The following is a 27,704-nucleotide window of genomic DNA, read 5'->3' as shown; positions in this document are numbered from 1 at the left end:
TTTGAATTTTTTTGTTTAAGGAAACGCATTCGAATTTTCTGTAAGTTTTTGTGTCTATTTATTGTAATTTTTGGTGGATTGTTATATTGTGTGTTACTGAGTTTAAAATTTTTAACGTAGATCCTGTGCCCATAAGGGGCTGTTTTCGTGATTTTCTTATCATTAACAAACCAATATTCAACTCACTGTTGAGCAAGAGACTCCTCTCAGAAATAAAGGGTTAGGCTAATAGTTTGCTGGCCCAATGCGGATTAGCAGACTTCACACACGTAGATAATTAGGAAAATTTTTAGGTGTCCAGGTTTCCTCACTATGTTTTTTCCTTTACCGTGTGAGACACTTGACATTTAATTTCTTTAAAAAATAATTATTATAAAGTTTTTATAGATTTTCTTATATGTGGTTGAAAATAACGGAGCGAACAGTTTCTATTTCGCTCATTACTTCGAAATTAACTCTTCTAAGACGAAAAACATTTTGCCAGTAGTCAACCGCATACAAATGTACTCGCGTTTTGGGTGCTGACTATTAGGTCTACAAATCCAGTAGTCAGCCGTCAGTCCTCTTGCAATAAATAGGACCTTAAAGCCTTTTTAATTATAGTTTCATTTACGCAAAAAAAATTGCTTGGTTTAGAGTTCCATCATTTCAAATTGACCAATTCCCACCGTGTCAATACAAAGAAGAGCATAAAGATAAGAGAAGCCAGTCGAGTGTTTAACGTTCTGCGAGGGACGCATCAAAATCGGTAATATACTACTTAAGAGCGCGCAGCACGTCGGTACGATATGGATAAAATTCGAAGCGCAAACGAGACGCCGAATTATGACTTTTTTAAATTTTATGACGTGAGCACCAAAACCATTTTGGTGCTCACGTCATAAAATTTGCGTCGCACGTCAATCGCTCCGTGCTTTTCACTCACGTGAAAGTCATAATTCGGCGTCTCGTTTGTTTTACCTAATTGCAAGTAAATTAAACAACATAACGAAAAACAAAATGGCCATGTTCAAGATATATACCTAATTTTCTATACAAAACAAAAATTTAAGAAAATAAGTTTGCTTTTCCTGAGATTAAAAGCAAAATGTGAGCAAAACATGTATTTTTCAAAAAAATAAACTATCGAGAAAAGTTTTACAAATTGTGTATTTTGTATAGTCATAACGAAGCTAACACTTTGAAATATCATTTACCCAAATATCAGGCTCCTAACTTTTCCAGAATCTGAGATCCAGAACCATTTGTAACCACCAAATTACATATTGCACACTCTTAAGATTCACCCTGTAAAATGCTGCTTTGAAAGACTGGTGTAAAGCTTTAGGAAAATGTGGCTACCCTTTAAAATTTGATGATGTCCTCTATACCACTACTGAAATCGAATGATTTCAAAAATATTGGTTTTGACAATGGCCCTGCGTAGTCCCGTCGAAAATGTACCTACTGTAGAAAATATAGAAATAAACAAAAAAACACTAGGTGAAAGTGCCATATTATAGGTATTTTTTTATTTAATCTATAATTTTGAATTTAATATTTTGTTGATGGCTTTGCAAAATTTAATAAATAACCTTTCAGAAAAAAATAGTGTATAATTTGGTTTAATGATTGGAATCGAATTACCCACTAAAAGGCCAACTACTGGGTGCTTTACCTTACTTAACCATTAGAAGACCTCATTTATGATTGTGACCACAAAAATAATGAGTTTTACGAGGGGTGGACACGTTATTATGATTAGGGCATGGCAGTTGGACAAGAACCGCACACATCTTTCTACTTGCTTTGTAGGCTCTCCACGCGAGTTTAGGTTTTGTGAGCTACGAGTACTTTCATAAAGTTTTAGTGAGTGATGGAACGATCCAATTCGTAGAACCATGCCAACGGTATGTATCGCATGTCGTCACTGGTCGTCAGTCTTGCAAGCGCAGTCTCTGGCCTGCTGCTGCTGCTGCTGCCGGTGCAGCGGCAGTCGCAGGCTCGGCGGTCGGCGGCGCCGGGGGCGGGGGGCGTGGGGCGACAGGCGCCGCCTCCGCGCGCACTCCGCGTGGCGCGCCGCCGTCGTGCGCCTCGTGCGGTCAGTCCGCGCCGCGCCTCGTGTGTGTTCGCACGCGTCGTGTTCGGGAGCGCGCCGCGCCACGCGCTCCACGCAAGAGTTCAACCTGCGATCGCCGAAGAGAGAGAGGAGTGGCGGTTCGCATCTTACCGGGCAGCATTAGAGTCGTGTCATTTTCTAATACTGTCAGGTAAAGATGTCGTCCGCGCTCCACGTTCGTCGCTTCGTCGTCGCGGGACGCCCAGTGACACCACGTCGCCGCCGCGCCGCGCCGAGTTTCCTCGTGCAGGCGAAACGTGTTTCCCGCTCCGTCCGGCACCTGTGAGAGGTCGCGGTCTACGCGTGCGACGGACGCCAGCTCGCCGCTTCGCCGAGGACTCGGTAGCTCTCGATCGCACGTCTCCGTGGAATTAATAGGTAGCAACTCTTTACTGTTCCGCCGAGCCCCGGCCGGCGCCCGCGCCCGGCGGACGTGACAACCGATAACAGGCGCACTCGCGCGACCAGTACCTACAACATGCTAACGTTCGGCTTCGCGTCTCATCGGGCACATCGCTCGGTTGCTACGGGAACGTGTCCGGTGCGCCGCGCGGGAGCACGCGTGTCGCCGGCGGCGCGCCCACGTGCGCCCGTCGGCCGCGCCGACGACAGTAGCCAATGTATTACACACACGGTCGTACTCGTAAATATGTGATTGACATGAGAAAGTTCGTATCGTCTACATTTTTCGTGTGCAGTTCACACTGAATCAGAGGCAGTCGGGTATATGGTTCGAAACCTAACATCACTTGATGAGCCGAGTCACCTAATTTTTTTTAATTGGGCGGAATAGTCGTGAGTCGTGACGTTTTGTCCTGTAGGTATAAGTAGGCCGAGTGGCGAGGGTGGCGAGGGGCGGGCGGCGCGACGACGCCTCCCGGCGGGAGGAGACCGCGGTCCCCAGAGCAGCAGCAGCCGGGGGTCGGCGCGCGGCCCGCGACCCCGTGGCTGCGCGCGAGTCGGAGCCGGTGAAAGCGCGCGCTCAGGTGCAGGCGCTTTCGAATCGAATCGTTATCGGCGGCCGAGTGTCGCCGGCGGGACCGGTTCTTAATGTCCTATAGGTGCGTCGCGCTTCTATTTCGGGAGTCGTTGACCGCCGCCGGCTCGGCCGGAGCCCCAGCGCCTCGGGCGCCCGCGCTCGCCACGTGGGGCTCGCGCGGGCGCCGCGGCATCGGGGGCTATTTCGGTCGCGCGTCGCTAAAACGAGCCGCGGATCCGTCCCGGCGCGGGGTCAGGCGGGGTCGGCCGGCCGGGCCCGCACCGGGGCCGGGCCGGTCGGGCCAGCTTTCTCCCGCCGGCGCGGCCGTTCGTCTCATTTTCGCTCATTAGCCTAATTGCGCAGCGCACCCAAAAACGCAACCGTGTTCTCGCAGTAAATGTAAATGAGTTCTCGCGCGCACGGACCTAACGGCACCTGTGGCTGCGGCGCCGGCGCGGCCCGGAACGAGTCCCACCTGCTCGCGACGGCCGGACCTTGTCGCTCTGAACCCCGATAGTTCGTCAGGCCGCGCTCACACCGCAGCCGAGTGTGGTTCCAAGAAGTTCGGGTCGTGAGAGCTCAGTAAGGTTACACTGACTAAGAAAATATTAATCACCTTTGTACCTACTGATACGGGTGTGGCGCTTAGACACCGCTCCCGCTAGATCACAAAGCAATGGCGGTCCAAGCTCCACAGGTGCATCATCTGAAGCGCAAACGAGAAGCAGTCCTACCTACGCGTGAGTCGTACATAGGTACGAGCGAGTATCTACGTACGAGTCCAATCTTTTTTGTGTTAAAAAAAATAGACCAAAACTGATCATTCACCTAAACATAAAAAACGGGCAAGTGCAAGTTGACCTTGCATGAAGAGAGTTCCCAAATATATTATTATCCACCTAATTAAAGTTGTATTTAAAAAACTTCCTCACACGATTACACTTTTCGAGTTTTGCTTCAATAAATACAAAAATAATTTAGGTAGGTATATATTTCAGATGATTCTACATATACGTATAAAGTCAAACTTGATGTGAAATGTTCATGAATCAACAAATTAGAAACTGGAAAAGGAAATACCTAACAAACAAAATAGAAAACGCATGTCATTTCTTGTACCCTCAACCCCACCCTCAACCTTGAACCTTTCAAATTTTAATATATATTTCAAAGGTTCAAGGTTTTCTCAGAATATAGGTACATAATATTAAAAAAAGAAATTCTGTATTCTTTTCAAAATTTTAGATTTAGTAGGTAGTTTCGGAGATTAAAGTTTCAACTAATTTGAAACAGTACATTTTCTTGAACAACTTCAAAACTTCATTTCTAACTCACAAAAAATACAATGTATACCTATTTAAAATATTCTTTAACAAGCTCTTTAATCTATACTAATCTATACTCTATACTAGTATTATAAAGAGGTAAAGTTTGTAAGTTTGTCACATTTTTTAAATGGGGTAATCTTCGGAACTACTGGTCCGATTTCAAAAATTCTTTCACCAGTAGAATGCTACATTATCGGGGAGTGCTATAGGCTATATTTTATATTAGTATGATATATATTCGCCGAGTTAACACAGTTTTTGTCATACAGGTCGGGCCGAAAATCCTCTTAAGCAGACTTATTCGCATGCGCTGCCTTAACCATTGTGTAAAATTGAAATTAATGTATAGAGGCTTTATGTATCTTTAAAAGTTCTACAAAAAAGTCTGCGACACCATATATCTATCTTCTATATATGAGCAGATATAGTGCCTTTTGTGTTTTAAAAATTATAAATTTTATATACTTAGGTTTGCGTCATTATTTATGCTACTTAACTTAAATCCTTACCAAAATAAATTATTTAACAATCACAAGGATATTATGGAGATAAGATTTGCCCTTTATAGTATGTTAATTAGTTAAATAGTTTCGGAGATAATACAAAATTTCTAAAAGACGCAGAAATTCCGCTACATGACGCCCCGCGCTTTCAATTACTTAGTTCCCGTTCCTGTGTGAATGGGAATCAAACATAGCCTATGACACTCGCAAATAACGTAGCTTTCTATTGGTAAAACAATCTTTCAAATCGGTCCTGTAGATCCAAAGATTATAATTTTAGCATAGAAGTCTCTATTTTCCTTTGTCATCGCACCACGCTCATAGGGCTGGACCGATTTTGCTAAGGGTACAGGTAGGGTAGGGTAGGGTAGGGGTTGTGTAAGGGTAGGGTAGGGGTTGGGTGGGGTAGGGCAGGGTAGGGGAGTGTATGTCTAGGTTAGGGGTAGGGTAGGGGTAGGGCGTACCCCTATCCTAGGGGTAGGGAAAGGGAAGATTACGGGTAGGGTAGGGGTAGGATACAGTTAGGGTTCGGGTAGGGTAGGAGTAGGGTAGAGGTAGGAGATCGATACTGAAGCCTATTTTCTATTTTTTGTCTGTCTGTTTGCCTTTTTTTAGACCGGGCATCACGCTGAAACTACAGAACGAATTCAAATGATACTTAAGACGATTTGAGACCATAATACGTAGAAGGATAATAGGATACTTTTTGTCGCGAAAACAAAATCAGAAATGGGTGAAGTAGGGTAGAAAGTTTGTACGGAAAGTCCTTAATTTTTCTAGGTACATTTGTAAATCTAAAATGATAAGTGGACTATTTATTGGGTATAAGTTATAAAACTTGCAAAATAGAATGTGAAATAGGGGTTGAAAGTTGACATCGATTTTTACGCGGACGAAGTCGCGGGCGTCCGCTAGTTTTGTATATTTAACACGATGTACCGATGCTCCGATGCAAAACAGTTCGTCTAGTATGGAAAGTAGTGCAAAACGTAAAATATAGAAAGTATATATGTATTAGTAAAATAATTAAGAACGTTCAATAAAGAACATGATAAAGTTCATTTTAACATAAATGAATTTTTTTCCTGACTTTACATAACATAAAAAAATAAAAATATTCTAAAAATCTTAGCTGACAGTCAAGAGTTTAGTCGCCGTTCAATCTTGATGGATTTTTTCTTTTCCCCCATGTATTGGCGATGAGTCCGGGCTGTCAGATGGCCACTTGATTGTATTATATGCTTTTCGCTAGTAGCCACGTGTTTGTTGTTGCAGTATCAGGAGCACCATCCTGTTGAAAAATGAAGAAATCTTGATGCTTGAGTGACTCAATAGAGGACAGTGAACTCTCTTCTAAAAGGTTTTGATGCCTTGTGCGGACATGCAGCCCATATCATTAGAGACGCCGGAAACTTCACTTTTCGGTGGAGACAATCAGGATAAAATAACTCATTTTTGTTCCGAATTATTTGTTTTCTTTCATCGCCAATGTCACTTCAAATTTTCACTCGTGACTTCAAATGACACTACGCCACTGACCGGAAGTCCAATTTTTAAATGATCGCGAGCAAACTTCAACCTCTTTTTCTTTTGTCCAACAGTCAACAGTGGTTTCTCCTTAGCGGTGTAAAATCCGTAACCCATTTTTTTCAGGACTCTTGCAAGTATCGACTGAGACGTCTTTGTTAATCATGTCCTTCCATTGCACCGTGAGTTCTCCAGTTTCTCTTTCGCATCAATAAACAATTAGACGAACTATACTCAGAGGCACAATTGTCCGCCCACTTTAATATGACGCGAGTATATGAAAGTGGGCGGATTATTGTCTCTGAGTATATTTTACTTATATCTTCTTATTCACGTAACACGTCTTTAATCAAAAAATATCATTTATATTGCCCCTAAAAGGGACCATATTAAAAAATTAGAATGGCTAAAATCCCCTTTCACACACAATAACAGTTTGGATATGTCTGGGTCTGGAGATTAGTTGGCACAACTCAGACCAATTACTTAATAGACCTGTATCGCACCCAAATTCACCAACAAAATTGTCTGTCGTTTTTGAGAGGGACGAGGTACACTTACATTACACATCGAAAATATTTAACAACAATAAATATATTCTGTGTTCATTACACACACTTGTAATTTTTACACAGACTAACAAACACATCACTCATAGATAATAAATACATTACTCGGGTCGCCGTGAATCATTAACGCGTAGTCCGATCACAAATATTTTTTTTTTTAGTTGGAAAAAATATTATCATAACGTTTGAACTTTTGAGCATTGACTTAGTCTTAAAGGCCAATTTTAGGGTTCCTCAAGGAACCCTTATTGTTTTGCCATGTCTATCTGTCCGTCCGTCCGTCTGTCCACGGCTTAGTGCAGAGACTATTATACTAGATAGCTGTAAATTGCATGAGTACGTGTATTAAAAATGTGAACAAAGTCGTAAAATTTTTTTTTTTTAGGGTTTCTCCCTTAAATATAAAGTGGAGATGAATTTTCATTTTATTCGTTTATATCATAATGTGGGGTATCGCTGGATAGGTCTTTGAATGATTTAAGGGGTCTTCTACCAATATTTTTCGATTTAGGGATTCGTTTGTAAAATATTAAGTTTTTAAAAGCTAATTTTTGTTAGAGTCAAGTGTTCGCACCCTCTATCGGCTAAACGATCATTTATGCATACGTTAAAAAATTACGAGAGTAGAATATATAATGAAATTACAGGGAAAACTAAAACAGCTAAGTAGCAATTGCTATTTATAGTCGACCAACTTAAATAACGCAATTGGAAAGCGAAAATTGCATACTAATTTCTTTGTTAATTAAAAAGATAAAGTTGTCAGTAAGATAACTCAGAGTCTGTGAAACCAGAAAGCTGAAATTTGGTATGAGTATGTATATATATGAATTACGTCTTTCGGGTGGTAAATAGAAAACTAAAAAAAAAATGTTTTGGGGGTTCCTTTCGTACATTCAAATTGAAGATGATGTTTTCATTGTCTATTCCATGGTGTGGGGTATCGTTATCGTTATGTCGGTGCATTAGTTCACGGTTTAAAGTGCTAAGTTAATCTACGGAACCCTACACTGCGCGTGGTCCGACACGCACTTGGTCAGTTTTGTCGACTTCTATCGATTTCTATCTGAAATCAATGTTTATTTTGCCAAAATATGGTACATTTCATACATAGGTCTTTTATATTATATATAAACACATATTCTGCCATAGTTGGCGTGCAAACCTATTAAACAATCTTACAAATCAATAAATAAGAAATATTTTGTTGTTTCGTCCTTTTTAGATCCCTTTTTTACGTAGTCGGTTATAGTATAGGTTATAGTTTCTGTACTTAATGGTATCGTATCACACTATTTTATTCACGTAGATACGTGTATGATTACTATTTTTCAACTATTGTCTAATTGTCTTCCTAAGATTATATTAAGAGCCATATCAATGGTGTCTTCTTGCTTGTTTCCTCTTTATTTCATCTCCGCAGAGCGGCGCGACCAACGAGCAGCGCTTGTCGGATGTTTGTCGACTGCTCGCGCGCACTTCCCGCCGGCCCACGCGATGTGTACATTGTAGTACACCGAACGTACTCCAAATATGTAGCAGGAAAAATCCATACGAATTCCGTAGCTAAATAATAAGAACAAGTCGTTAGTACTTCACCTAACTCAGACTAACTTACTTTTATCATAATAGAAAAAAGTCGGAAATCTTCGGATTGGCTTAATGGATTTTCATTAAATGTCTATACCTATTATTAAAAAAAATAAACCCGTATACATACGGGTAAAGTATAGGATAATGATTTTATAGTATGAAACATAGACTCCAATTGAGAACCTGGTCCTTTTTTTGAAGTCTGTTAAAAATATCATCGCGATCTCGATCACGTCAGTGTTTATGAAACAAAATCTCATAATCCGTCTATTCGTTTAGAAGCTACATAACCGATGTCACTGACATACACACACATACGCACGCATACACACAGACGCACAGACAAACACGTCACAACTACCCCTACTGTATTGTCTTCGTCTCGTTAAAAGCACAAACACGGGCGCGCCCACGTGACGTCACCGCTCACGAGCTTCAGGCAACAGCCAATTCGCGAAAATACCGTAAGTGGTAACTTTAAAACAATATTATATTGTAGTTTGTAGACCCATTTTCTAAATATCACAAACCAGTTAAATTAATGGAAAATTGATATTATTCAACCAAGATATGTTTTTTATATGTATATGGAAGGTTGCGTGCTGTGGGTGTGTCGCGAGTGGGTAGCTAGCTATGTGCAGAGCAGAGTACATACTCGTAGCTCATTGTAGTTCAGCATCTTCATATCGCATCTTCGCACAACTACATAGCTTAGTATTGGTGGAAACGGTCACATATTTTCGTAGCGTAGATTTCACATCTTCAGCTGCATAGCACATCTCTAGTGGAAAAATATCCTAAGAGTGCTGTTACGAATATACTAATATATTACATTTTGTTGTTTCGGTCGGGAACGGCTTACCTGTTTAAACCGAAGCGACCCTTATTATATTAAAAATTAGCTTACATTTTGCATAACAAAGTTAGTTTAGTTAGGTTAGGTAGGTACCTTTGAGGCTGACGACTTGAACAATTAATTTCCATACATTTTTACCACACCTGTGATAGCCAGTTACGGAGTTCGGACTGCAGTGGCGTCGCGCGGCTACCGTTCCAAGCCGCTACAGTCCAAATGCTTTAAGTACAGTTTTAACGATCCAAATACAACCGTTCAAGTATATAACCGGTATAGAGCTAATTTTTCTCTTCGATATAATATGAGAAATCATGTTCCCAGCCGCCAAAAGCTTGATTTCGAGAAACTTTTTCAAAGATTTAGTCAAGAGAAGAAGATTTAGTCAAAAAAAAATAACTGTAGTATACCTAGTTCGTAATAACCAAGTGTTACAAACGTAACATAACAATAAACAATACCACCGTATTCACACTCACCACGCGAATTGTATTTGTCATGGCTATTAGTAGCAGTAAGACGACAAGACTAGTACCCTACTAGTACAAAGGTAGAACGGCCGTCCGTCCGTACATAGCTGCGAGGCGACTAGTTATGTCCGCTTCAATGACAGTAAACTCGTTTCGAGCTTACGAATAAGTTGTTTCTGGTCGGGAGGTTGCGGTAAAAGAGATAGATCGGACGATTCACTCATAAAAAGTAAAGGTGAACAAACAAATACACGTAAAAACGTACAAGTCATACCCTCTGTGTGTAGTGCGCGGCGCGTGTACTGTGTACGTAGCGAGCGGTTGTCTGTGGAGTGTGGACAACAGCCTGCGAATATAAAAAAATACTTCTCCCCGAAGCATTTTTTACAATAGAGTACTTGCCTGCAGTACCTACTAAAACAAGAAGATTTTTTGCTTTTAGACAGTTTAGATGGCTAGAAAATCCAATCACATTTTTATTTATTGAAAATAATCTCGTAATTGTAATATTTTTATAAAACAAAATTGTATTTTTATCACGTCATCGAAAACGCTAATAACAAACTGAAACGTCATTTGTTAAATGGCATCGCATCGATTTGTGATTGGCGTTTGCGGTGACGTCATATATTACGTTGTTAGGCCAGCATATGCAGAGTCTGCTCTCCACTTGGGGATCCTAATGATCATGCTCACGACCGCAGTCTTACCCGTTACACTTGCGAACATTGCAGTAATAAATTCTTGATTTAAAAATACAAAATTGCCAAGTAAAAAAAGCATTTATTTTTAATTTGAGCTATTCTTAATAAAAAATATGTATATACAATATGCAAAACACAACACTAGTCAAAAATTATACTTTTTGATTTACCATTAAAATGATTTTTAATAGTTAATTTAACTGGTTCTTTTGTAGAATATAAGCTTATTGAAAAATCTTGCAATGATCTTTCTTTCACATACGTGGTAATAGATACCAACGTCCAAGAACTGTGAGAATATAACCATGTACCGTCTTTGAGAGTGGTATCCTGTACACTGTACAGTATAGATGTATCTAAGCTTAACTGCTAAATCAACATAAATAAGGCGATTACAACGCCTTACGATCAACGGAAAAGTAACAACGTTATGACCTCTGCGTTTTACGTTTTATTTAGGGTGGAAACTGTAAAGCCAACTTCATGCAGTAAATATAAACATTTTGGATTTGGAAAACACTTTATATCCATCAGACTTCCAAAATTATTATGCATAGGTATCTACATAACAATTTTCTGCAGCAAAAATCCCTAAGCGAAACGAAGCTTTTCATGAATGATGTCCCTTGTCAATTTGTTGTGTTTCAGTGGCAATAAATAGTTCACGTGGACATTTTTTGTTTTATTATATCATTTCGCTGGTTATTATTGATGGAAAAAGTAAAATATAGCTTATTATACTTCAAATAATTAAGTTTAACACTATTTAAAAAAGAGGCATGTACCCTATTATTACTATCAAGTTAATTTTCCGTGAGAAGCTTGATATTGATGAGACGCTAAACTTTTACTATATTTACTAAAATTCTTGATTCTGGTAGCTAACAGGGTTACTGGGTAATGACAACTTCTGAGCGTAGGAACGAGATAGCTAACCACGTAATATTTAGGACAATGTGGCTGCTAATTTGTATAACTATGAATTAAGCAACAGTAAAAAAACAGCTGGTTAGTAACAAATTGTGATGAACTCTCCTCCCAACTTGTACCAATAACGAGGTCATCAGATGTTGTTACTAACCAGATGCTTCTTTGACTGCTGCTTAACTAATAGTTATACAACTTAGTAGCCACATTGTCCTACAGTAGGGTCGGTTCGTCAGATGGCGACCACCAACAATAGATTGTTATGGTGCTAAAGCGAGTTTAATAAGAATTGTATCGTCTTCGATCTGACCGAGCGACCCTACTCAGCAGAGGTCTCGCACAGTCGGGCGGACCCGCCGCGTGTCCCGCAGAAGGCGCGTATCGTCCGCCGGTCGTTGACCCCGCCGCCGCCGCCGCGCGTCTCCTACGTATATTTTACGAGAAAAGTTAAAATAACACCTCCGCATTAGCATAGGGTTATGAGACCGTGCGCGCTAACTGTTCCGCGCCCGCTCGCCCGCTGCTCGGTACCTGTTGACGACCGCTGCGGCGCAGGTGTTCAATGCTGTGCTTTTTAACAGAGGTCCTGGACTCGATTCACTATTGAGATTTGAGAGAGATTTGAGGTAAATTTAGAATTCTATATTTTGTAAATTAATTCAGATCAAGTCCGGTGGAAGCCATCGGCCGTGGCTGGGTACCGCCCTACCGGCCGAGACGTACCGCCGAGCGCTTTAGCAGGTTGGTATTCTGGTTATGCGATGCCGAGAAGCAAAGATATGGCTACGGGTAGAATAAACTTGAACCTTTTCCGAGTAAGCCCGTTACCGTGTTAGGGTGTGTCATTCATCACTTCACACCGGGTGAGAGAGCTGCTACTCGCTGTCACTGCGACTATTCGGCCGAGGGTCACCGGTCGTGCACCGTGTCGCACGTCGAAAGCTGCGTACTTGACAAACTTCAGCCTTCATAACATGTGGTAAGGCTACCTCGGTCCTCGGGCTTACAGTTACAGCCCAACAAATCCAACAATGATTGGCGAGTCGCCCCGCGTCACGCTACCGGCGGCAGCACCGCAGGGCTGGAGGCGCGATTCATTTGCTTTTATGAAAATTAATCAACAGAATGCGATCGCATGCTCGCGCGCGGCGCGGCGCGGGGCGGGGCGGGCGGCGGACACTAACTGCTGTAGAAGACATTTGCAATTTAATTAGCGTCGGCTGCGTAAGGCCGCGCCCACACTGCGCCGGCGCACGCGGCGACGGAGTAAGGCGACGCACACACTTTATATTTGCTACTTCATCTGCGAAAAATTTGTGTAACCTTTCATATTTCTTTTGCCTTCATTACCTACTTATACATTTTGATAGACAATCATTGACCTATAGGAGATCAATATTGACAATGTATAAATTTCGTTGAACAATTCGTCGCATACACCACTTTATAGCCAAGTAACCATCGGTGACTCTGTGCCTGTGTTTGGCGTGCACGGCGTTGTTCTACTATTTGTGTCTAACCTTCTATCAAACAACTCCGCTGCGGCGGGGCGGTAGTTCTGTTCGACCTGATTTGAGTCTTAAGTCAATGTATTATGTTCCCGACCCGAGCAGGCATCGAACCCGGCTCAGCGACGCTTACATCACTACGCAAGAGCTCACGGCGGTTTCACACGAGAGCCCGCGCTCGCACTCAATCGAAAACAACTTTTACCAGAACAACATTTTTGGAAACTTTTGAAACTTAATTATGTCCGTGTTCGATTTCTCAACACTGATCGGAAAGAGAATTTGTGTGTCGCCCAGCGTTCGCGTGTGTGCGCCGGCAGCACAACACAATAAATTACGGTACTATGTAAAAAATTATTATCAAAGTCAGTCCACAATTAACAAAAATGTACACAAAATGTTGCTCCTTGAAAATAATCTGGCGTATTCTTTTGTACTGCGTGCAATAACCTAATATGAATGTGATATCGATGGATTCTTTCGATCGTCGCCATGGTGAGTACGGGCGCGGCGCGCGGGGTGCACTCATGTGTTTGCACAAGTGCGGGCGCGTCACGCGGCGCCGCGCGCTGCTTCTGTTGCTGTATGCTTGTGATCGGATCCGGTCGGAGGTGGCGGTGCACTGGCGAGTGCGGTCTCACTGTGCGCTGTTACATGCAATCTCGTGATCGTCGCGTCGCTCGAAAGAACCTGGATCCGCTGCGGACGGAGGCGGCGGACACACCGCCGGGGCACGGCGCACGGCGCACAGCTCGCGCGGACTATTTTTAGCGGCGATGCGCGACACGCAGTATAAATACGGCGCCGCGACAGATCGACGACGTGGCTCACGTGGCGCTCGCGTACGTTTGTATTTGTTGTACCTGTAACGTAACGAACGATAGGTAATATCTGTGTTCGTATTTCGAAGTAGGTCGCCGCTCCGACGCGCCCTCTGCCGGCGAGAGGCGCTCGGTCGACTTCTGCGGAACTGCGGCGGTCGTTGGCAGGTTTGCCGCACTGTACCGGCTTTCGGAAGAAAACCTGACCCTTTTTTTGAGTCGGTGGCGAATTAACAATTTAACGGTAAAGGTCTCGGGGAGCCGGTCCGAGCGCGCGGCTCGTTAATTACGTCTCTCGGCGCGACTTTCACTCGTATCCTCCGACCGCGCCACAGAATGCATATGCACTGCGTACACATCTATCGGCCGTGTTGAGCGTCACCTACCGCCGAGTGTGCTGCGCATCGGAGAATACCGCGGGCCTAACTGCATTTGCTTAAAACTAGAGTCTGTCTCTTTAAACACGCGCGGGCGAGGTCTCGCGATCGTGTGGTCGTAGTGTGGTTGCGGTGTGTACACGGACACGCAGCGAGGGCTCGCGGGCGTGTGACGTCACTGGCGCGCCCGCACCCGCCCGCGCCCTCCCGCCGGACGGTGAGGGTACCGTTACTCATGAATCCAGATGGAATTAATTGATCCGAACACGATCGTATCTATTATCATTGTCGAGTCGAGGCGCGTAACGAGCTAGCGAATAACAAACACTCGAGTACGCAGCGACGGCGTCGCTCGAGAGTCACTCGGCAGCGACGCGAGCGACTCACTTCCCCGTCAGCTGTAGCACACGAGGTCGGGACTCCCGCCTGCGTGGCTCAGTCTGAGCAAACTTGGCTAACTCTTTGACCGCAATATACTCGCGTGTGTCTGGAGCGGGGGTCGCGGGGGACGAGGGGAGCCCCCGCTCGCTACATATTGACACGGGATTGTCAACACGACGCGCCAAATTGATTCCGTTTTATTGAGCGATCTAAAATCTAATAACGTTGCGTTGTATTTTCTTACTCATTATCCCATTATCGTGATTTACAACCGCGTTCAAATCCCGATATGCGATTAGACAACTACTGCGACGCGCCCGCAGCGATATGCGGACAATCATTACAAGCAGTTTGTAAACGGAGCCTCGTGTTTAGAGTTTGTATAAAGATTAAATTGTATGCACGTATTTGTATTTGAGCCTCTGCAGTTAGTTCTCGTAGTCGCCAGTTGTAACAAACAGATTTTAGTCCAGAGATCGAGATCGTTCATAAAGCGACATGCCCGTTCTGTTTCAGCGTCGATGAGTATAATTGCATATTTTGTAAAAAATCAAAAGTTAGGCAGTTGAATTGCGGTGGCTTTGAGTAAGTTTTAAAGTCGAGATCCTCAATATTTTATAGCCCCTGTTATGAAAAAAATGTGGGCAGTAATTTTTTTATATTTTACTCGACATTCTCGTGGGTGATATGAGAGATTATCATTTTGAACAACTTGCGAAGACTTGCGATGAAGCTAAGGGTTTAGCGACTAGAGTCATGATTCTTCTTCTTTTTCTCTTAGTCATGATCCTTATAGAAAATATTATACATATACTTGGACAATTAAGGATCTAGAAACCTGGTACCTTCGAAAGCCACCACGGTCCAAACATCATAATTACCTACCTACCTACTTATGGTAGGAATATAGGGTGACGAACTTTCGGCCCTCGGTGTCTGGCTATCTCTGGCCAATAGCTAGTCGCTCCACTAGGTAGTCCCTCCACTAGCTAGTCGCTCCAATAGCTAGTCGCTCCACTAGCTAGTCGCTCCAATAGCTAGTCACTCCACTAGCTAGTCGCTCCAGTGCAGAACTCCTCGTGTTACCGATCATTGTCATTGGAATGTACAAGGTACAGTCGCGCGCACATCTGCCGGCGGCGGCTCAGCCCGGTGCTCGCCACGTGCTCGCGTCGCGCGTCGGCCGAGCGAATGCTGCTCCAAACACTAGAACATCTGAACATTTTTTTCGCATTTAATTAATTATCGTTTAAACAGGCGTTACTTTGTCATAGTACGCGCTGAACTTTTAGTCCGCTCTGAACACGGGGCGTATGACTCGCCCGGGGAACGGAAACATATCCCATTGCGATTGCAACTCTAAAGCGGACTAATTTATAAAAGACATTTGCTAAGGCATTCGTAGAAGATCGTAGTCAAATAGTTATACTGCCGCCGCACCGCGGAGTAGACCGTAGCAGCTGCCTCGCCGCACGCCGCACGCCGCACGCCGCACGCCGCGTTACCTGCGAGTGAACGCGTTCTACGGAACACTTCATCAAGCAGATCTTATCGATCAAATATTTATTGTGTTTAAATAAGTGTTGCATTTGACTAGATCCAACGTTGAACGACGAACAAATGACCGCGCTCGTCCGCTCGTCGGCAGAGCGCGCCGGCCGCCGGTAGCCGCTATCGCGCTATCAAAAATAATAATCGGCGCGCTATCGCCGGATAACATTTCGGATAAGTGGCTCGTTTGTGATAACGACCCGATAGTCCGCGACCCGACGACTCTTTCGCGTCCTTTCTGCCGTCGAGCGAGTTCAGTTATCAAACTTCTGGATTTGTCGACTTTTTACATTCACGATTCTATTTCGGACGTCAGTTTTCATACATGAGGAGGTTCCAACGACAATTGTACATCACGTCTTCGAAATGTTGTCATAAAAACGCGACGCTGCGAGCGCTCCTAGCTCGGCCCGACGCGCTTCAGTTGCCGACATTAGCACCTTCAAACGCTGGCAGGGCGGGACCTTTGTGTTAAGTAAAACTATAAAAGCTTTTAAAAATTTGTTAAAATTCGATTGAAGATATTTCTAACTCTGAACAATTTATCCATTTTCAAATACAGTTTTAAGTCGTTCGCCGTGATAATAACGATGTTATCAACATTTTGGGTATCAACAGTTCGATTAGGAAATCCCCGGGCCGATACCCGCGGGTGAGGGCGCGGGGCGCGCGGGGTACGCGGGGGCGATAGCGTGGCGCTGGGCGGGCGGCGACGGGCGGCAGCGGCGACGGGCCTCGGGCTCCATGCAACAGGTCGCTGTAGTCAGCGTAACATTCGCGATGTACGAGAAGGAAAGAATAAGAGCTCAAAAGTTAACCGAATCACTGATGCCTAAGAACTTCCATGGAACATTTAATTGTGTATGTTTTGTTTTGACAAAATACTATAGTTCGTGCCACATACATTGGCAATAAAGTGCGTTTTACCTTGACAGATGTAAACAAACTACTTATTATTCATTCATAATCATTCATTATCAACCTATATTCGGCTCACTGCTGAGCTCGAGTCTCCTCTCAGAATGCAAAAACACTGCTTATGTAGGGTTGTCAAATTGTTAAAAAACAAAAATTGTAGCTTTACATTTAGCAAACGAGCGACGACGACTGTGTGTGGGAAACAAATTTAAGATAATAATCATAAGCTTGATTTTACATGAAAAAAAGTTTGCCGTATCCATGTATTAATGTACGTGTATGTATGTAATGTAGTACAGATGTACATAAAACCCTCAATAATGTAGGCTGTCCGGCCTTTTTACCCAAATGTCAGGTCGAACTGACTGGACTTTGTCCGGCTTTTAATTTCGGCGACCTGACAAACCTATCCTCACTAGTGCTAGCTCAGTACAAAAGTTTCAAGATTTTCGACGCAGCAGTTCGAAAGAATTTAAGAAGAGAGTCGAAAGTGATTGTTTACATACCGCTATTAATTATGATTTAGATGAAAGTTATGTTAAACACTATAATTAGCAGCTCCGTGATGTGTCGGATTGTGTGTGATTCACGAATTCTAAACTAATACAAGGCTCAAAACGTAAGTCTTTTACAAGTGCATACCATCGATATTTTATAAAATGTTTGGTGCACAGTTCGCTGTGCTGCAGCAGTTCAATGAAACGAGCACTAATGACGCTTTCCTCGATATGAGTTTGCTGCTGTTCGGATTAAAAAACATATACTCTCGTTCGGAGACTGACAGCTGCAAATTGCTTATGTGTCTTCTACCACTTCTACTCTCTTGCTGTTGTGTTCTCAATCGTTCTTAGTTCATTTCTACCCAAGATTAATTGCGAATAGTAGATATTTTAACAATTTTCAAATAGTAAAATTACCTACATACTGTCTTTTTATTACACTTTCCATGTAAATTTTGTCACGTCAACTGCTTGACATGATTCAATGTAAATTCTTTTGTTATTCAAGTGATAGGAATAAATTTCAAGTAACGATTTTTACATACTTAACGAAAATATCGTTCCGAAAGGGGTTGATTTTGTTCGTCACAATTTGTGACGAAGTTTTTTTTTAATTTTTGGAATCCTTATTTAATGGACATGTTTTTAAGCTAGATGTACAACTTTGCCAAATACAATTTTTTTTTTCAATGTGACCTTTTGATGAGATTCAAGTTGACAATTTATTTTCCGGTCAACGATGAATCTCTCGAGATTTTAGTTCAGGATTCGTGTACGATTGTATTTACACTATTTGTTGTATTATATTGTATTGTTTAATAATCTTATCGCGCTAATGTTGCGGGAGAATGAAGTAATGATGTTTGATGGTTAATGAAATGAAACGTGTGTGTGTGTCAGTGACTACACTGACTCACTGCGCCGTTGTCAGCGACAGCGAGCGCGCTGTGTGCTGTGTGCGCAGATAACAGTGAAGCCTCATTAGCGCGTTGCGTTCCGTTGCAACGTTGCATTGTTTTCCACATATTTTAACATGTGTGCCTCTTCGCAGCTACGTTGCCAGGACAAATGGTTTGCGAACTTGTTGCGATCCATTGTTGAGACTGACTGGGCGCGTGCGTCGTGCTCTTGCGCTGCGACATCGTGCGCCATCGCGACGCCGATGTGTTCTCTGTTGCGACGACGCGCAGTGTTCGTCCGCCGCTCGTCCGCCGCCGTCCGTCGTCCGCGCACATCTGTACACTGTCGCTGTCGCTAGGTGCTGCAACTGCACCTGCTGTGTGTGAGACTCGTTTGTCTGATTTCCTACCTATATATTGTGTGTACTGTTCATTAATCATTTTGTTGGTTGTGTATAAAGTTCTCAATAAATGAGTTTGTTACATAATACGCCTTTGTTTTGATTTACGTAAAGCCGCCTGCGGAAGTGATAACTGGTGCAGTTAACATCCATGAGTTATGCAACATAACAGGGAAGGAAATATTTATTCTAAATTTTGTAAATACAGAATTCATTAGGGTTCCGAACGTACGTAGTACAAAAACGGAACCCTTATAACGGAACCCTCGCGCACATTTTGTCTGTTTGTTTTTTCCGAATGTACTGGACCAATCCAGTTGAAATTTGCAACACATATCAACTCTTGTAAACCATATACAGGGATGTATCGTGAATAGGTAAAATTTTAATATGTGGGTTACTAATGGGGGGTAAGATGGAAAGTTGAAAAAAAACTTTTACAAACTTCATCGTGTAATACATCAAATGAAAGGTGATTAATAAGAGAATTTCAAAAATATTTTTTTTGGAATTTAAAAAATATTTTGAAAATAATATAGAAATTGGCTTTTTACTTATAAATTTCCGGAAAAATTTGAAATTTTTAATGTGAAGGTCACTTTTGGGGGTAACACGGAAAACAAAAATAAAACTTTAAACTGCAACGTGTACGATACATTAAATGAAAGATCTTATGAGAATATTCAATATTTTTTTTCGTAATTTTGAAATAATTGGTTCTAAGTTATTCAATACATTACAGGAGAACGTGTAAAAGTTCACGATTTTGAACTACCGTCATCAACTATCATTCATTATTGTGCCTCCCAACTTGCATATTATTATAAAACCTATTCATCAAAACTAATGTTAAGTTTTGTTAAATACTATGTATTATAATAATAATTTCAGGTTTAGATAATTATACAACGAAACATGCTAGCCTGTAAATTATTTAATTAGGTACAATTTCAGGTCAGTTTTCAAAAACATGATAGGTTAACATCGTTCGGAACCCTCGTCACGCGAGTTCAACTCGCACTTGTCCGGGTTTTTTATTGTAAACTTGCGCGCTATAATGCGATATTATTCGCATGGGAAACACTAGTAACCATCATTTAGTTACCATTATTGTAATATGTGCACCACCTCTACTTTATACACCTGTACTTGTACGTATTTATGTACGCATGTATGATGTATCTGAAAATAAATACATAGATTGATTGATTGATTGAATGTTGCTCATATACGATTTATTAAATTTCATATTGGCTAAATTCACACGGCATTGTCCTGCACGTTTTTTACCGAATAAATAGTGAAATATATTATGTTGTTCATAGAACTGTTCACACGATTTATAAACTACAAAAATCGATATGTAAGTATTTAGAGTTCAGACGTGGGTATACGTTAATGAAACGCCCTATGAACGTTGCCGTTATCAGTATTACATTCGAACTAAAACGAGACCGATAAGAAAAACTGTTTCGTCCTGTGGGAGCAGCGGCGGGTGCGGCTGACCTTGCGTGCCGTCCGCCGCCCGTCCGCCGTCCGCCGTCCGCCCCGTGACGGGACGGCTCGTCCATCGCAAGCCGGCGCCGTTACGGACACTTCGACCTAATAAAGTAAAAGTGTCTGTTTGTTGTTTTCACAAACAACGTCGAGCGGACGAAAGTGACGAGACGCGCGTGGAATGTGCGCGACGGCGACGGGCCAGCGGCGGCAGCGCGCATTGGCGCAGACGAAATAGTAAGTGGACTACTGCGCATTACACATTTAGTAGGCAAATCCTAGACACGTGGTATGGTATGGTATTTAACATAAGTACAGGTATCAGGCTTTGCCTGCACCAGTCGCAATATTAACTAACGGTTTTTTGAGTAATTTATGACATTGGCGTATACTCGTAGACTTATAAGATAGATTTTCCAAATATTCAGTAGGTATGTCAATTTATCAAAAGAAACTTTTTGTAATCTAATAATAATATTTACAAGTGACGCCATTATAACGCTACATAATTATGATAATTGAATTTAGTTTAGAAGTTTAGAGTAACACAGTGGCGAAGGTCGGTATCGCCGGGCGGGGCTGAGTCACGCGAGAGCGCGATAAGGGCACATTCAGCCGCTGCTGTAGTACCTACGAGTACCTTGCCTACATATGTTTGATGTTTTACTAAATAATGATTTTTGAATCCTATCAGACAGTGCTGATAAAGTGAGCGAGAGTTATCAGTCCGTACCTCACAGAACTAACAGTTAAGTAAGTAAGTAGGTAGCTGCACCTACAGTAGGAACGGTTAGCAAGTAGGTACGTAGTTTGCATGTTGGGGCGTTTCGGGGATAGCTGTACTCAGACCAAAACACCCTTTCCGAACGGTCCGCTAAGCCGAGGTCCGAGTCTCAGAGGAGACGCCCTTATAGAGTCTTTCCGCCCACCTACTCTGTTTCTGCCTTTGGGCCCCATCAGGCGATGCTTCTGCGCTCGCCCAAACGTAAAGCCTATTGTATCTCCGCTACCGGCCTCCCGCCTCGTGGGAGAGGATATGGAGCTTACACCCAGCACACTGCTGCAGTGAAAGTCATATGTCCGAGCCAGGATTTGAACACAGGGCCTCGTCATGCGAAACCTCATAGGGTACTGGATCAATGAGGCAGCTTGATTGCTGTAGTAGTCTTGTGTATTACAAATAACCAACAAGAAAGGATTTACCAAACATTCGATGGGGTTTGTTAGGTGTAAATTTTTACGCTCGGTGTGTTTACTTTCGCTTTAAATTAAAAAAATAATAAAATATTAAGTTTCTTGGTACTGAGTTCAAACGGATTGCTTACATACGTACCTAAATACATCTAAGTCCACTTTGAATTGATACAATGTCCTGGCACAGCGCGCCAGCGGCAGCGCGCGGCGCACAATATTTGGAATGGTAATGAGGGCGCGCCACCTCCGACCCTCATTGAATTTCAATCGGTTCGCGCCTTGCTTCTTTTGTGGACATCGCTTTTGTCGAATCATTTCACTTAAACAAAACTACATAACCCAGCCCAATACAACTACACGGGAAAAATCTAGCGGGCCCCCGGGTGCCATTGTTGTCACAGTTTGACTGGGAATCGTGATCACCAATTTGTTGAATAACATCGTCTCTTTAATTAATTAAAAATGTATTAAGGTGCCTATCTAAGCTACTACCACAGAATTCATAATTTGTAGGTACATAAATGTACAAGTACTACTTACGAGTATAAAGGAACGGTTTGGCTAACACGACCAAGTGAAGTGCTTCCCTAGCGCGCTCGCCATCGCTCTTCATTGCTACTAGGGCTGTTCTTATATTTGGATTCTATGAAAATAATCCTAAATGTACTATGTAGATTGTAGGTTAAGATAATTCACACTGATTCTAAGTTCGCCAAGGTGCGTGAAATAAACATAGCATGCATATGAACATTTGAACTCAATCGACCACTGAAATAACTATAAACCATTGTTACCTCTAGCATGAGGTTCAAAGCAAATAGGTCTCTCGAGATTATTCTATTTGTTCGAAAATCTCATTCCTCAGTTCTCTCGGTCTGAAGCTCGCGCTTCTACCCCGAGGCCGGCTCGTGGTGGAGCGAGGCCGGCGGTGGAGCGAGGCCCGCGGTGGAGCGAGGCCGGCGGTGGAGCGAGGCCCGCGGTGGAGCGAGGCCGGCGGTGGAGCGAGGGCGCTGCGTCCGCTGCTACGTACTCTTGTGAATAACACCATTAGTGTTCAATACTTATGTCTCAGTGAAATTGACACGAATACGTTCATCATACATTAATAACTAGAACGGTTATAATATTAATACCAACCTACTTAGTATGCGGATATGTACAAGTTTATAGAACTTATACAGTTGTTTTTGTGATATTAGGTATTATATACCTATATCACTAAATATATACCATACTAGCGGACGCCCGCGACTTCGTCCGCGTGGAATTTAGTTTTTTACAAAGCCCTCGATAACCGTGAATTTTTCCTGGGTGAAAAATGTGTTAATCCAGAGTAAAATATATTTCTATTACAAACATCAGTCAAATCGGTTCTGTACTTGCGGCATTAAAGAGTAACAAACATCCATACAAACTTTCGCGTTTATAATATTAGTGGGATTACTACTATTTGTATTGCCTACTCCTGTCATTTATTCTGCAGAATACCTAGTAGGTGATTTACATTTCGCAACGCAATCCAAAAGTGGAATATCGAAACCGAGCAGTTTATTTGTGGTTATTATGCGGGACATAAAAAATAACTCATTGATACACAAGTGTAAAAATAACTGGTTTATAACTGACTTAATGTACCTACGCCTTCTAAATTCCGAGAAACATAATTCCTGTAACAGACTGTATTATTGTGTTTTGCGAAACTACAGCGAGTCGTGTTTATTAAAACGTACACTAGAAACTAGAGATACGCTATAGTGTGTAGTGTGTGTGTACTGTCGCACGCTGTAACGGAATATGTTTATCAAATCATGAAGTGCACACAATCGAGAAGGAAGCGAGTGACCTGCTCACGCGAGGTGTCGCGGGCGCGGCTACACCGGGGGCAGGTGTGTCGGTGCTAGTGTGCAAATGTCACGGACAGCTATTCTAGGGAGGTTGACGCGCCTGCGCCCCTGCGCGTGTCGCCCTCGGGTGAGCTCATCGTGCAGGCAATAATGACAGGCACGCGTGTGTAGTGAAAGCGTAAACTCTTTTATTAACCTTGGAAGCTAGGAATTGTCTTTCGACTTTGACATTTTGAATAGTTACCAATTCTTGACACAAATTATTAGGTGTTGAAGTTCTCTTCTTGGAGTCTCTGACTATGCTCATTCAGCTGCACAGCTCAATCCTTCCCATCCTTATTCGAGGTCTGTTCTCCTGATTCCACAAAATAGAGAATTATTACAGTGCCTGACCCTGATTACTACAACTTATAAGAGTGAAAAGACAATTTCTAACCAACCGCACTTTTATCTCTACTATATAAAAATAAGTCGGGTTTTCCTTCCTGACGCTATAACTCTAGAACGCACGGACCGATTTCCACGGTTTTGCATTCGTTGGAAAGGTCTCGGGCTCTGTGAGGTTTATAGCAAAGAAAATTCAGGAAAAATTTCAACGTAAGGTAGAGGTAACGTAGGGTAGGGTACGGGTAGGGTAGAGGTAGGGTAAGGGTAGGGTAGGGGTAGGGTAGGGGTAGAGTAGTGGTAGGGTAGGGGTAGGGTAGGAGTAGGGTAGAGGTATTTGAAAGTTTACATCGAGTTTCACGCGAACGAAGTCACGGGCATCCGCTAGTACATTTATAAAGTAGTTTACTTGGTCGTTGAAGATTTACGTATTTGGAATTACACGGTAGGCACCTACCAAGTAAATTATGTTTTGGTATTCTTATTGAATACGTCACTAACAAAGCGTCTAAATTGTTCCTTGGAACTCGTTCCTCTGGCACGTTGACCAGACCGACCGGCCCGGCTCAGGCCCGGCCCCGGCCCGGCCCTCGCGGTCCAGTTTGTCACCACACGCTACAATTATTTATCAACACGACGAGCTATCTCGACCGAACCTCGAGTTGGGTTTTTTTAAAAGTGCTCCGTTTTATTCCCGCTCTTGTCACTGTACTGGGTACACCGAACGGTGGATGGGAGTGGGAGAGGTCCAGTATTTGGAACCGGACTCGATTCCGAAACTGTTCAAATTCTATTTTTGAAGGATTACTACTCCTTGCGTATAAAATGTTGTTGCTTTCGTGTCTACAAACTAGTTGCATCTTTATTCACTGAAGTAAACAAATATGTAGACATAATTCGCTTTTACAGAAAAATGTCCTTCTCCTCTGGATAGTTCCCAACCAATCCTAAAGCTGACTGTACAGAGTGAAAATAAGTTGAATAATTGTTTTTTTATTGTAACAAACATCCTCCATCGCTTATATATGTGCTACTCGTAACTACTTATGAACACACTTTTCTTACCGTCATAATTAGCCGAGTTAATCAAGTCTCTAATATTTATTGACATGTAAGTAGGTATATCGAGTCGTCCTTGTGCTACAGGAGTGCAAGGGCCGGACCAGGCCGCGGTGGGTCGGCGCCGGATGTCCCGGAGCTGGTGGCAGTCGGAAGGCCAGGGAGCGCTGGAACTGGTTTGATATTTTAAAACATGGTGCGGCGACTACATTCCTGCACTCGCACCTGTCGCACCGGCGCGCCGCTCCGGACTCCCGTCAGACGATTGAAGTCATTTTAATTTTCATTATTTCCTATTTATGACTGACATGCTAAATTATTAGCCATGACTATTCTATTTGAAAACCATGTTAAGTAAATCATCTAATTACTTATCATTTATAATATTTATCATTAATCTAAATAATTATGTAATTTTTACAAGGCGTGACATCAAAACAGTGACGTAAGTAACTATACTACGAGTAGTTAAGGCCCGTGGCGAATCATCGGATAGAGTCCCAGGAAAATCGATACGATTTTTTTTAAAATGATAGATTAATTCTCAGCTCACGGCCTAGCGGCGAATCGGGATCTTTAGGCTCGTGCGCCCAAGGCGCTTTGCCAGCAGTGCCCCCCTATAGTTACGGCACTGCACCGAGGTACCAGTCCCCACGCTAGTGCTGGCCGGCACAGTACTCCAATACCGACTTCGTTCTCCAGGGACGCTCCGGCGGAGTGACATCTGCAGCTAGTGTCCGTTCAACACTACTTGTATCCACTTGGCCCCTTCCTGATGTCCACAGGTTGTCAGCGATCAACAAAACTATGTCACGTAGATGGTTTGTTGACCAACGAATGGTTGTTGACGTTGACGAATTTTTAGCTGAGAAAATTTCACGATTCGGTTCATGTTATATATAGGCATATCGATTAAATAACAGCTCAGAAACTAGACAGTAGATATTTTTAGCGATATTTTACGAGCATATATAGCCAAACAAATGCTCATCTTTAGGTGGGTCTTCTAAACATCAAGCTTAAGGGAGCTCGTTGACGATCATACTAAAAGTCAAGTTTTACAAGAAAGTTTGTTAAACAAGTTATAACGAGCTCCTTTATACACGCTTGAGCGCCATCCAAGAGGATATTATTAATAATAATCAGTGGTCATTTCCTAATTTCAGGTTATGGACAACTTGTGTGATATCTACCTGACGTCAGGTACATATGGCAAGCGCGCTGTCTAGGCCCATGAAGCAGACGAACTACTAAACTGTAGTCAGCAAACCGATAAATAGTGTCAAGAAAAAGGTGCTCCAACCGCAACTGTCAGCTTTTGTCTGTTATCGTACATATTCGTGTATGTTTATATGTGGATATATTTATTGTATTATGTTATGACATACAAGAACCTTCATATATCTCTTTTTAAAAAAGTCGTCATTGTAACGGAGCCACGGGAAAAATAGCATATTTATAGCTCTCTAACAGCATTTCTTTATACGTACCCATAGTTACCAGATACAAAAATGTTTTTACTCATAAGCAGAATATTCGTGAATATTGCCAAATATCCAGAATTGTACATTTGATTTAAAAATAAAATATTTAAAATTGTATTGGATTATTTTATTTTCTGGCAGTCTCACTGAAAAGTAAAATGACGTAGGGCGTTCAAAACCCCGTCAGGTGTACTAAATTAATTTCTATTTACTCACACAAAGCTCAGGCTCGGGAGTAAAGTATCTGTCAACATCATCATCATCATCCCTACAAGCCGATAACACTAGGGTTGCAACTCTGCTACTGGAGTAGTCATCGTGGCCCGAGTGGTCCTCCCTGCGCCACGCCGCGCGGTGCCGGTGCCGTACTGTCTCTGAATTATATTCACTGGCACCTCAACACATGCTCACATAGTGCTTATGTATTGTCTATGAATGAAGGCATGTCACTTTCAGTGCGGCGTAAAGTGTTTCGCTTCAACACGTGTTAAAATGACACGTAGATAATAAAAAAATACACAGTAGGTATAGTACGACTTTGATGAATATTGGAAGTATTTTATAGACGAAATCGTTGAATTAATAGAATTATTGAATTGTAGCTTCTTATGTTAAGAGAGCTGGTGTTCGGCAGTCCGGCGGCCGACAGTGACGATGATCACGAGTGGTGAGCGTTAACGAGTCATACATTACCTTCATTGCAACATATACAACAGTCGCAGCAACCACTGTACGGATACGTCGCAGCGGTATTACGTTGTAGTTTCTTATTTCAATACAGATATTAACAAGTAGGTGCAGCGGACGAGAAGTCCCTCAGTAAGCCATAAATAGATAGTAACAATCATTCATCAATATATTTTAACTGCCCACTACAGAGCCGGGAGGGGGCCGCCTTTTAGGGGACGTGAATATGGAGCTTAGACCCACCTAGCGGCTCCAATGCTTAGATCAATGCTTAGGGTACAGTATACATGTTTAGATTATTTAGGTTCACTTATTGCAATGCCCGGGATCGACGATTTGTGATCTCGTTCGCAACTCCGAGCTGAAGCACTGAAACTTTCTAGAAACAAAAAGAAGCTCAACGTTTGATAGCCCGAGCCAGGACTCGAACCCTGGACTGCAGCGACGAGGCAGTTAACTAGAGCAGACAACAATGTGTGGTGATTACATGAACGAGTTGTATGCGGCGGCGCGACGCTGCTTGCGTCCGCAATCAAACGGTCCTTTAGTTGAAGCAAACAAGATAAGACGCGCTAGGTAGTTGTCAATAAGTATGCAGATCTAAATACATATTATTAAAACAATATGTGTTTATAAAGTATACTTTTT

The 27,704-nt window shown here is 42.6% G+C and overlaps 1 protein-coding gene across 9 annotated transcripts; it reads left to right on the top strand.

Moving 5' to 3' along the window:
• Positions 1-961: 961 nt before the first annotated feature.
• Positions 962-26,486, top strand: LOC112050980 (uncharacterized). Of its 9 annotated transcripts, XR_008250839.1 has the most exons (4): positions 962-2,476; positions 2,920-3,159; positions 18,659-22,632; positions 26,052-26,486. XR_008250839.1 is itself a non-coding variant. In XM_052881528.1 (2 exons), the coding sequence occupies exon 1, from the start codon at positions 1,892-1,894 to the stop codon at positions 2,471-2,473; it is 582 nt and encodes a 193-aa protein (XP_052737488.1). In that variant the 5' UTR covers positions 974-1,891; the 3' UTR covers positions 2,474-2,476; positions 26,052-26,486. The 9 variants fall into 9 exon arrangements, 1 of the variants encoding a protein (XP_052737488.1); XR_002887206.2 differs by lacking the exon at positions 2,920-3,159 and having other exon boundaries at positions 965-2,476; XR_008250837.1 differs by lacking the exons at positions 962-2,476; positions 2,920-3,159 and adding an exon at positions 3,671-3,832.
• Positions 26,487-27,704: the final 1,218 nt, after the last annotated feature.

The sequence above is a fragment of the Bicyclus anynana genome, chromosome 5 (assembly GCF_947172395.1).
Source record: "Bicyclus anynana chromosome 5, ilBicAnyn1.1, whole genome shotgun sequence".
NCBI lineage: Eukaryota > Metazoa > Arthropoda > Insecta > Lepidoptera > Nymphalidae > Bicyclus > Bicyclus anynana.
Note: the sequence above shows the minus strand (reverse complement) of the source record. Positions and strands in the feature narration are given on the sequence as shown.